The sequence below is a fragment of the Diceros bicornis genome, chromosome 10, assembly GCF_020826845.1.
Source record: "Diceros bicornis minor isolate mBicDic1 chromosome 10, mDicBic1.mat.cur, whole genome shotgun sequence".
NCBI lineage: Eukaryota > Metazoa > Chordata > Mammalia > Perissodactyla > Rhinocerotidae > Diceros > Diceros bicornis.
In genome coordinates this window covers 83,620,850-83,632,810 of record NC_080749.1, presented here as the reverse complement: position 1 = coordinate 83,632,810, position 11,961 = coordinate 83,620,850, and the positions used below count along the sequence as shown (strand labels likewise).

Here is an 11,961-nt window from a genome sequence, read left to right as displayed (position 1 = left end):
AGAATTAAAGAGACACGCAGGTGTGAGTAGAAAGAGCATTTTCTCTTTGGCCGGCAATGGTCCAAGCATGAGAACATGTGGACAACTTTAAACATGTGAATTCTATCCGCGATCCAACCTCTAGTCTAGTATGATCTTGCACACATAGATACTCAGCATGCATGCTGAGTAGCTGAAAGGGAATTACTGAGTGGATGTTAAGTTATTTTGAATGGTACAAAGTAGTCACTGAGGTCTACAGCTCCTTTAGAAACAATATCAATTTTCTTCCAACTACTTAGATGCCAAGTTATATCTAGAGAATGTGGTGAGTACAAATAGCCAGTGATAAAAGAAACAACGAAAATAAAACTATATTAACACATACGGATATTATTCTTAGCAGATAAAGGCAGTAAGAAAATAATCAGCCAGTGCCTAGACATTGGCAACAGCCGCAGGAGAATGGTGAGCTGGAAGTCTAACCACTGTGAACTTTGAGGATGTCAGACAACGAAGGTTTGAACTAGAACACTGATGCCTACTTACCCCGTGGCCTGAACAGACTTTACCCTTGGAATCGAGCGGGCAGCTGCTCATATTTAGGGCCTGAATCTGTAGGCACTTCCGATCTAAACACATCATAGATGGGCCACATGGCGTTCCATCTTCCACATAGCCCACATCTGTATCATCATCTAAAACCACATGAGCACCGCTAAAAGGAGAAAGATATCCACACAGTCATTAGCACCACGTTTAGAAATATAATGTCAACATGAACGAGGCTTGCTCTTCAAGAAACACAGGAGGCTGTTAGTGGACATGGATTCCTCCTAGTGTTTCTCCACTTTTCTCTTCCCCCTCCCCTACCTCCCCCTAATAAAAGAGCATGATAAAAGAAACTACCATTTATTATCATTATTACACTGCCCATCATCAGAAAAAAATGTCATTTGCACAAATTGTGTTCTAAATCTTCATTTGTTTTCAAGACCAATGTAAAGACTAGGGGAGAGGTGTTTGTATAAGAACAAGGGAAGCAATCGTATCATTAGCTCTCCAAGGCTTCCAGATGGGTCATGGGACAAAAAGGCGATGTTGAGCAAAAACAGCAAAAAAAAAAAAATAATTTTATTATTATTATTACTGTAGAGGATTGGATTATTCATGATTAAAAAAAATAATCTGGTGGGGCCGGCCCGGTGGCGCAAGCGGTTAGGTGCGCATGCTCTGCTGCGGCAGCCCGGGGTTCGCCAATTTGGATCCCGGGCGCGCACCGACGCACTGCTTGGCAAGCCATGCTGTGGTGGCGTCCCATATAAAGTGGAGGAAGATGGGCATGGATGTTAGCCGAGGGCCAGTCTTCCTCAGCAAAAAAAGAGGAGGATTGGCAGATGTTAGCTCAGGGCAGATCTTCCTCACACACACACAAAAATAATAATAATCTGGTTCCTCTCTATTGATATTTACTTCTAAAATTTCAAAGTTAGAGACAACGTGAATTTGAATAATAGTCCATGCTATAAATACTAATAGAGTATCTTGCTAAATATTTTACAAATATACTAGTTTAGAATATAACAATATAATTTAACAAGGTTGTTGTATCTAAAGACATGTGAAAACTTACACATTCAAAGGAAGCTTGTGTGCATTAAAGTAACTAGACTTGAAGATGACCAAGTTACTCCAGGAAGGATCCTATTGCCTAAGACCCTGTTAGAATCACCTTCAGAGCCATTTAAAAGACAGAAAGTCAGCAACCGTTTCACCAAGACAGTGTTACCCAATTTGGTTATCCAATTAATTTACTAAATTTTGTTCAAAATTACTTTTGGATATTTCCAAATCCTACATTCACTCACATAAGATAAAGGTTTGCTATTCTGGGTATACTACGAATACTAAGACAAAGATTTGCATACCTTGAAGGTGACTCTGTAGGGGGAATCCCAAAAGCGTTTTGAGCAATGACAGTACCATTTGAATGTGAGAATAGCATCTTAGAATCATGACTACAGTCACATGTCGCTTAACGATGGGACACATTCTGAGAAACGCTTCGTTAGGTGATTCCATCATTGCACGAACATCACAGAGTGCACTCACACAAACCTAGATGGTACAGCCTACTACACACCTAGGCTACATGGTGCTAATCTTACGGGACCACCCTCTTATATGTGGTCCCTGTTGACCGAAATGTCATTAGGTGGAGGGCACAGGACTGTACTTTAGGGGAACAATACTTATTTGGAATATACTATGACTCCAGGGCTTAAAAAATAAGCCTCACACCTTCTGTGCCTTGTACTCACAGATAATTGGATATCAAATGTTTGCCTACAACAATAAATAATATTTTGATCAGTATTTTCTATATGTGATTGAGTTTATTAAATCATCTTCTAAACTAGACACACGCTACATAATGTATAGCTTAAATGCTTTATTTTTGGTCATAAAAAGTAAAACAGACACAGTGGTCAAATAGCGACATATTCCAATGCTCAAAACTTTAATCATGGGTCAAAATGGATAACATCATTCTACTCTTAAGATTATAATTACAAGGAATGCCTCACAACTAATAACTGGCACAATTTTTGAGCAAATGTAATTTGCAAATCAATATACAATTTTGTTTTTTACATGACTCTTAACATGAAAGGAAAAATAAAATCTAAGTCAATATTTGTCTGTGAGAAATAGAAACATTTCCCTTGATTTGTCTAAATTTGTAATTCTCATAATTCATTAGGTTTTCCAACATTGACTCCGTTACCTGCAGTCAATCACCCGGCCTTGGTGGTAGAAGGACGTTGGGATGATCTCACCCTGAAGTTGGCCGATACGTGGAGCTCGAGTAAGATTGGTACAGAGCAAAAATCCACAGAACACGTCACTGAACAAGCCAAAAAAAAAGAACAAAACAGGAGGAATCAAACTCAAAAAATCAAAACTATTCAGTCCATATACAGTCAAAAACTGAAAACATTCTCTTTCTTTCTAAACAAACACATTTGTTCAGATATTGTTGGTTGGCTCCGACCCCTCCTTCCTCGTCAGCAGAATCACAGTTTTGTTTGTGGCACAATGTGCCCGGCCCTGAGAGATGGATCCTGACTGGTGTCTGAGCGGGTCATGGCACCCCCGTGCCCTACTCTCCCTTTCCTAGCCATCCCTCCTTTCCACCCTCCTAGAGCTAAAAGAGGCCCCTGGGTGTTGAGATGTGAGGAAAAGCCAGTGAGGGGGTTGCTGGGGAGAATCTCCTTTCTGGAAAGAAGGTTAGAGCCCAACAGGAAGACCTTTTGCTCCTTCCTCAACTTCCTGCCTTTGAATGTGGGGTTTTTGCAATCGCAAGTTCATAGCATAAGGATACTCAAAATGCTAAGCACTACAGAGCAGAGGGGCAGAAACGATCTGGGCCCTCTAGGACGCCGTTAAATGTCACACCCACTATGAGGGCACCTACCTCCAGTCTATTCATTAAGTAAACAATGAATGCCTAAAGAAATAGGCAAAGAATTGAAGTGACACATCACAAAAAAGGAAATCCGTGTCCAACAAATGCATGAAAATGTACAAAATTCTATTTGTAATCAAGGAAATGCAAATTAAAACACAATAATATAGCAATTCACGGCCGCCAGAATACACAGAAGTAAAATGCCTGATAATACCAAGTGGTGATGAGAACGTGGAACAACAAAATTCTCATACACATATCATCAAAGGTAGGGTTTACTAGTGCACTCATTTTAGGAAACATTGTGACATCATCTGGTGGCACTGAAAATATACATCCCCTATGACTTAGCAATTCTTCTCCTAGGTACAGGGCTTAGAAGAAAGTGTACAAATGTGCACTGAGTTATAGGTACATGAACGTTCACAGCAGCATGGTCCCTAATAGCCCAATATGGCAGCAATCTAAATGTCCATTGACATAGGATAGAGAAATAAACTGTGGTCTATGAATATGAATTAAAATGAACCAAATGTACACTATAAATGAACAGACAACTGCACACACCATAAACGCTGAACTCAAGAAGCAAAATATAAAATAATACATGAAGTAGGATTCCTTTTATATAAAATTACCCAAACTTTAGGCAAAATATATTGTTTAGGGATGAAACGTTAGGCAGTAAAACTCTAAAGAAAAGCAGGAAATGGCTGCCATAGAAGTCGGGATGGCATGAGCTCCGGGAGAGAGTGGGGAGCACCGTGCGGGAAGGACACGCTTCCTGGGACACTGCAACGCTCTGCTTCTTCATCCAGGGAGGGGTCACATGGTTGTTCACCTCCTAATTATTCGGCAAAATGTATGTTTGTGTATTATTCGTTTTTCTGTTTGTATATTATATTTTACAAGTTTCAAAAGTTTCAAAAACCATACCTTGATTTTCTTTAACTCATTGGTGGTTGGAGATTCTGCTACCAGATATTCAACAGCTATCTTTACAACGCCCTGATCCACAGCCTCCCAAACTTTCTGCAGTCACAAAGACACCAAGAAATGACCAGGTTTGTCTAGGACACTGAGTTAATGAAGGAAGCTAATCAAACCCAGAGGTGCCCACCTGTGGATTCTGATGACTTCAGGCCTCACGTCCTCCTACTCCTTGGCACCCCAAGGACGGAACATCTCAGAACATCTGTACCTCACTCCTGAGACATCAGATGGGGAGTTCTGTTCTATTGTTTTGGTTTAATTTTAAAGAAATTATGGTCAAAGATTTGTTGCCTCCTGAGGCCTCATCCACCATCAAAGACTACACGGAATTGTGAACTTTCGTAAAGACTAACTAGAGAGATAAAACTTCCCTTAAGTCCTTGATCTGCTTCAAAATTGAGAGAAGAATCCTCATTGCTATGGAAGGAAAACGGAGGAGCTTTGTCCTGTAACTTAATGGTCCCACAGATCCGAGCCACTGAGTTAACCTTTATAAACTATTAAGTCACAATTTTAACTTTCCTCAACCAATCAAGGAAAAATAATCATCAAGGTGCTTTGAAAAATCTCATTTCCTGAGTAAAGATGTCTCCAATACGCACCAACTAGATGCTTTTTAGAAAGAAAAAAATCTTTGATATAGACATCAGATGTTTAACTAAATCAAATGTTGTTGCACTCGTGAAATGATAAAAAATATACATTATTTCACTTTGAACGGTCCCCAAAATACATACAGTCTATATATTTTGCTTGAAAATCTCTGTGTATCCTAGTACATTCAAAGGCCTCATCTTCTAGCAAAAGTAGAAAATTAAAACCTAATATTAATTTATAATACCTTGGCAGAGTATCTAAAACAAGCATCAAGTAAAATATAGCATGCGAGAAATCTTCTGAATTTTACAGAAACAGTTTAGTCCACGGCGATTTGTCTCTAGATAAACTAGTGTATTTTTTGAATGAATATTTTAAATTTTAAATAGTCGAACATTTATAAAAAATGAGTAACAATTTATTTTGTGCTCATTTCGGGTTGCATCAGGGCTTCCAAGTCCTCTCCTCGTGACCCCGAAGCTGACCACTCACTGTTTGCTGCACTGGACCCATCGATCTCCATCCTTCCCGCAGTTCCCCTTCTCCGTGCCTTCAGTATTCAGCTTTTCATAGCAGAACTTGTCAGAACTCGACGCCTCTTTAGGAGATGAGCAAGAGAAGAAAATCTATTTTAGTTCTCTTTGTTATCTGTAACCAGCGAATAGTGTGCGCATCAATGTTTAACAACTGGTTCTCCAGAAAAAGAGAAAAAATTCCTGATCTGTAGCATTTACCAATTTCCATGGTGTAAACACCATGATGTAGATCTCCATGGTGTAATACGTGGCTAATTTCAGGCTATCAATGTGATGCCAATTGGCTTCTAAAATCCCTGAAAATTTAACAATTGGCTCTTGCAAGTTAATACAAGAAGTTCCAACACACCACTGTTTTTAACTTGAGGAATAAATGTATTCCCAGTTCTTGTTGGTGGTTTTGAGGGTGGGAGGTAGGAATGACCATCAGCAGGAATTAGAGAAGAGACACACGGAAAACTAACACACATTCTTAGTCCTGCTTTATATTAATACTGGGAGATATTATAAAGTCTCGGCCCACTGAGATTCTATGTCAGCACTGGGGTTTCGATATTTACACCTTTTAAAAGACAAATATGCCTCTATCATCTTTCCTCTATCAAAATGGAAGCAATGAAAGTCAATCTTTCAGTTAAATTTTTGACAAACACTGAAATCACTCGTGCAGGGGCTCTATTCTCCTTTTGTGGGCTTCCTTTTCCTTTGGCAGTGACCCAGCCTCAGCCAGCAAGACAGACCCACTTCTTTCCTTCTGGTCTGGCCCTCATGAACTGGAGTTCACTGGAGAGGCACTGCGGATGTCAGGAAGAGAAGATGTGTGTTAACGTGTAGGGAATAACGGAGAATCACAACCATGTACCAGAACCTCCATCTTTCTGCACCTCAGGAAGTCCTTGCCTTTCTTCTCTTCAAAATGACATAATAAATGACAGAATTTGAAAATAAGTCTGGTACTCTCCTTGGGGTAAAAGAGCAGAAAGCTGACGTGAGGGAGAAATGGTACGTGCAACGCACAAAGTCAGTCAGGCAAGTGGCTAGGCAACGGCCATGACCACTGCACCCAACCCCATCTTTGCACGTGGACGTCACACCCTTCTCTTACAGCCACAGTCCCTCAATGACACTGTTCGGTTCTGATGACCAGTCCCCAACCTGACCGTTGTTTTCTGTGGTTTTCTGACAAAGATCCACAGGTCTCTTTATTCTCACCCTCTGCTAGTTTTTTTTTTAAGCATCACTCCGAGCCGTACATCTCTTTCACGAGACTGACCAAGAAGAGTAAGATTAAGAGAAACCTGCATGTGCCCGCCCAGCAGGAAGATGCACCTACTTGCTCCCCAGATGTATTGGCACTGGTTGTCCCGGGTCTTGCACTCGCCGTTGTAGCAGCGGCCCTGGGGACGGGACACACGGGATGAGGCACACGGAGCCACTTCCATGTCCCCCCAGTTTTTACTCAAGGTCTCTTCTTCGTTGTTTTACATAATTTTTTTTTCACTCCACACTCTAATATTTGCACAGTGAAAATAAGAATCACAAATATCTTAAGAATAACAGCTAAAATCTAGAACTCAGAACAGACCTTATACAGCAGCTCTTTAAAGCCAAACTACATAAAATTTAAAATTTTTGAAAACAAAAACTGGTACATTTCTTTGGGTGATACCAAAATGATTTTTAGCTTCTTTTGTGTGTGAATGGTTAGATATAACATGGCTTCAGAAAAAAATACACCCCATGTTATAACAAATCGTCATATTTTCCCATGACAGGCTGAAATTATTGAAAAATGGTCACAACTCAATAAATCAGATTCCTAATCCTTCAGCCATTACATTTTTTCCTTGCCCTCAATCTGGACAATTTGTCACCAGATATATTTAGTATTTAGTGTGACATGAAGCAACTCCAAATTAGAAGACGACTGCAATAATTTACTGTTGTTTGAGTTCAATTTCCCTTCAAAATTACATTTATCAAAGAGAAGAAAAAACTCGCAAACTAATCCTTTTAAAATTACATTGAAAACGTACAGCCCAGCGTACCTGATTCTGGTTGCATGCATATCCATCTTGCTTATGAAGATTTGGTGGGCACTGAAAAATAGAGTCTTTTTAGTTAGTGTGCAGCACTTTAGGCAATTTCAGATTATGTGCACAACGTATAAAAATGCAAGCGTGGTGAATCTATAATTAGGAAAGTTTAGAAAGACATGAGTAACTCCTTAAGGAGGTTATCCAAATTAATTCTCCCATTATTGGTAAAAATAAATAAGTCAGGCCCTGGCAATGGATGCTTTTTGTGTTTCTCTGTTTTCCCTGAGGTGGACTAGAGTAGTAACTTACACTCACGTGCTGACAGAGTCAAAAGTAGAAGGGACAAAACGGACAGTGAGGGGGTGAATCAGCGTGTTGCGGAGGAGTGGGCACACTGAGCTAACCGACAAGACCTCGCTCGGCTCTGCGCAAACGTCACATCTGTGTCGACACCATGACGCTCACCCACAGGTCACCTTACTGAAGAAGAAGAAACGCCTGCCTCTCAGCTCAGGGTAGGTGCCGCATCTCCACCACACTTCCGACCACTCAAACCACAGACTCGTCACTAGAACAATCGTGGTATGACGGTCATTTCTTTCTCCAGGTCTTTGTACAGTACACTTCATTTTCCCCCAAAATTACCCTGAATAAATTAAAATTTTTTCTCTCTGTGCATTTCATTGACCACATTTAAGAGAGTTAAAAAAAAAGTTCAAGTCAAGGCTCTGCTACAGGGTTCAAAGCAAACATGAAAAGGAAACAAAACACACAGGTGTGGCAAGTGAGTAAGAAACACAGCGATATGCACCGAGGTCCCTCAGTCTTCACCTTCCCAGTAAATCACAGTTCACCCTGTTCAACCCCCAGACTATGGAGTCGCCCTGTTTCTCTCTTTCTCTCACACTCTCCTCCCAGTCTGTCAACACAGCCTGTTAGCTCTATCTTCAAAATATGACCACGATCTGAACACCTTCTCCCCCTCCACTGCCAACGCCTGGTCCAACCCTCCACCTGCACTCACCTGGATCACGTGACAGCCCCCGCCTGATTCCCCTGCCTCCAGCCTGGTCTCCTTCTAGTCCACACAGTGCCCCAGTGTCCCTTTAAAGACGCAGACCAGATCTTGTCACTCGTCTGCTCCGTGGCTTCCCACCTTCCTCACTGGCCTTCAAAGTTCAACATGCTCTGCTCCTACGCCGTCCACCAGCCCATCGTCTCTCTGTCTGCAGTCCTACTCCGCCACGACCGATCCGACTCTACGGAAACGTGCCAGGCATGTGCCACCCACGGCCTCTGGCCCTGCTCTCCCCTAGGTCGCACATGGCCTGCTCTCTCCGCTTCTTTAGGGCTTTGCTCACACATCAGCACCTCAGAGAAGCCTTTTCTCACCGTGCTCTGGAAAACCACAATCCCTCCCACGCTGGCACACTCTGCTCCCCTTCCCTGTTTCTTTCATCTCCATGGCACTTATCACCAGCTGAGGGTTCACAGGTTTTACTCATTTGCCCATTGTTCCCACCCTAATGCGAGCTCCATGCAGGCAAGGATTTCATGTTTTGTTCCCTGCTGCTCCCCAGCACCTAGAACAAAACTGGGCTCAGTTATTGAGTAGGTGCTTAATTCCTACTGGCTGACTGAGAAAATGAACAAGCGACCCATAGAGGTACAATTAAGTTATTCTATTCTGCACATATCAAGCTGTTTATCTAGTTCACTACAGAGAGATAACAGAACTAATTTAGAATTGCTAAGCAGCAGCACCTTACTAAGGAGCACTCTGAGATGAGATGCCTTGGTTCTACATCTCTCTGAACAATAACTGACTCTCATAAGCTCTCATCCACCACAGCTTTTCACTCAACCTGATGGTGCCTACTCAAAGGATGAATTATCAGCACTAAGACCCAGCATGCTGGGCCCACTACACAACAATAGAGATCCATGTGGCCTCTTTCACCCACCCAAATCCACTCGAAACACAACCATTATCTCATTAACCAACTAACATTAACTATTCACTTACTCCAAGACGAATACAACGACACGGAACAAAAATGCAAAAGCAGTGTTGCTATAGAACAGGCATGTCCCGGGTCTGAAATTAATTTGTCATATTTGACTTTTGTGGTGTTTCAATAGGAAAAAACTTGTAGGATTCTTTACTAACGAAAAAAAAAGCCCTTATTATAAACTGTCATAGCTACATGCAAGATTTCTAATCAATTTATTTTTGTTTAGGCTAATAAAAGCCAGTTGCTTATCACTAAAATGTTTAACAAGGGAAGTTATCAGATGTCTTATACTCTCTGGAGACACTTAAAGCAGAAGAACCATAAACCTGTGCACTTGATTCTGCCTGTGAGTAGAGCTCCGGGTTTGGTCTCTAAATGCCATTGCAGCCCCATCCACAGACGCGGTGCACAGAGGGTCACCTGACCGAGGCAGGCTTCAACCGTGCAAAAGCAGTCCAATGTGCTTACTTTAGATGGTGTTATCCTACCCGCTTAGATGACATATTTCATAGTGCTAACAGAAAACCATTCCCACATCTGTCAAAAATATCTTGATTACATCATCCAGTATTGTTTGCCAAGGATTTCTCTCAGCTGCACAAGTATTGTTTCTTCTGTTATAAATTGTGAATTTAAAAAGTAGCTCAGAGGCATCAGTAAACGCTAATATGAAAATTAAGCAGAAACATACCATGAGATAAAAGAGATAACGTTATAATGTTGCCAATGGTACGGATTCTTAGAGACGCAGAGATTCTCAGAGAGCCCACTTTCTTAATTGCTATTAGTATCAATTAAATTCAAAATTCACTGCCTCTTACAGAGCAGAAGACTTGAGGAGTTTTTAATTCCCTATACTCCAGTGATCTATTTCAGGTTCATTCTGGTCATACAAGGAAATTATTACAAAAAGAACACGATATTCTAATATGCCACTGAGAAATTACTTTACCAATACAATTTTCACCTTAGACACGAGATAAAAAGAACATTTTTTTAAATTTAGACAATAGAATATTAGGTTGAACATAGAGCCCTCATTATAAAAGCTTTATTTCCAGTAAATTCTATGGCAATTCAGCAGTTAAAGGTTGAAATGGGAAAACTATACTTCTCAACGAGCTGAATATACAGAACCAAAACCACATATGATGGATACAAAAATAGTATTATTCTATAAAACTAAAAATATAACTCAGTGAAACAGTATATCAGGGATGTGAGTACACTTGTCATAAATCACAGCAACCACAATCTACACTCCGCCTCTAGATGACTGCAAAACTGCAAAGAAACCATTTACATATTTAAATATGAGAAACAGGTATATATAAAAATCACAAAAGAATAGCCTGAATGTATTTCACTACCATATCCTTGATGAAAATAATAATAAGAAGAAGAAGTTTTCAAATATTGATGTATATAGGGAAGCCATTCTGGTTTAACCGTGATTTGGCCTAAAACTTGTTTTTCCCAGAGCAGCCTGACTTAAGGCCCAGAGAACATGCACTGTACATTTGCTTCAAACATTTTCCCAAAGCAAAGAACGCATTCTTTAAAGACAAGGATGAACGTCTCCCTCTCTCTGATGCAGACACCAGTACTTCTCTGAAGACAAGCTTTTCTTCCCAGAGAACCAAGGTCAAGTTGACCTGCTGTGTATGTGCTAAACTACAGCAAAACGTCTCCTTGTGACTTTGGGGAAAATAATTGTATTCCTGTCATGCTGGATGTACGTTCTTTGTCCTGAAACAGTGTATAACCATGCTGTACACCACGCTTCTCAAGAGTGCTTCTTTGATGGAGACAGCACTTCCGGGCTGGTCCTCAGCATTGGCTAAATAAATATCATTCTATCTTTCTTACCTATAGATTGATTGTTGATTATTTGCATCGACGTTCTTAAAAGGATCCATTTGAATGGAGCCTCAGATAATATATATCAAGAACTTTCCAAAAACTTAGTTAGGAACCTTTCTTTCCCTCTCCTCATGTTTCCTTCCAGTGAAGGGCACTCAGTGTAACTCTAGCTCTCTCGGTCCCTGTACCCACTTCTTCCCCAGGCAGGCAGAGTGACTGATCGGCTGACTGACTGTTTGATTGATAAACTTGGGAAGAGTAACTCGGCATTCTGGCTCAGTTCTGCCATTCTTCTCTTGTCGACTCACATAAATCATACTCTCTCTACTGTCCAGGCGAGGGCTGGCCTCTGCAGGGAAAGGTCACTCCAGACCCAGCTCTCTCAAGAACCTGTTGCTACAGCCAGAATCTGGGGCGCCACCGAGGCCCACTTAGCCCTCACACTAAGCTGTGGCTTTCAAGTTGCC

The 11,961-nt window shown here is 41.0% G+C and overlaps 1 protein-coding gene across 6 annotated transcripts in view; it reads right to left on the bottom strand.

Moving 5' to 3' along the window:
- The window catches only part of ADAM23 (ADAM metallopeptidase domain 23), a 150,479-nt gene that overhangs the window by 24,042 nt on the left and 114,476 nt on the right, over positions 1-11,961 (bottom strand). For all 6 annotated transcript variants that reach the window (XM_058549688.1, XM_058549689.1, XM_058549687.1 and 3 more), the window contains 5 exons: positions 7,626-7,676; positions 6,911-6,974; positions 5,534-5,639; positions 2,768-2,887; positions 529-697 (listed from right to left, as the gene is read on the bottom strand). In XM_058549688.1, the coding sequence (XP_058405671.1) occupies positions 529-697; positions 2,768-2,887; positions 5,534-5,639; positions 6,911-6,974; positions 7,626-7,676 (510 nt within the window). The remainder of the gene's footprint in view (positions 1-528; positions 698-2,767; positions 2,888-5,533; positions 5,640-6,910; positions 6,975-7,625; positions 7,677-11,961) is intronic.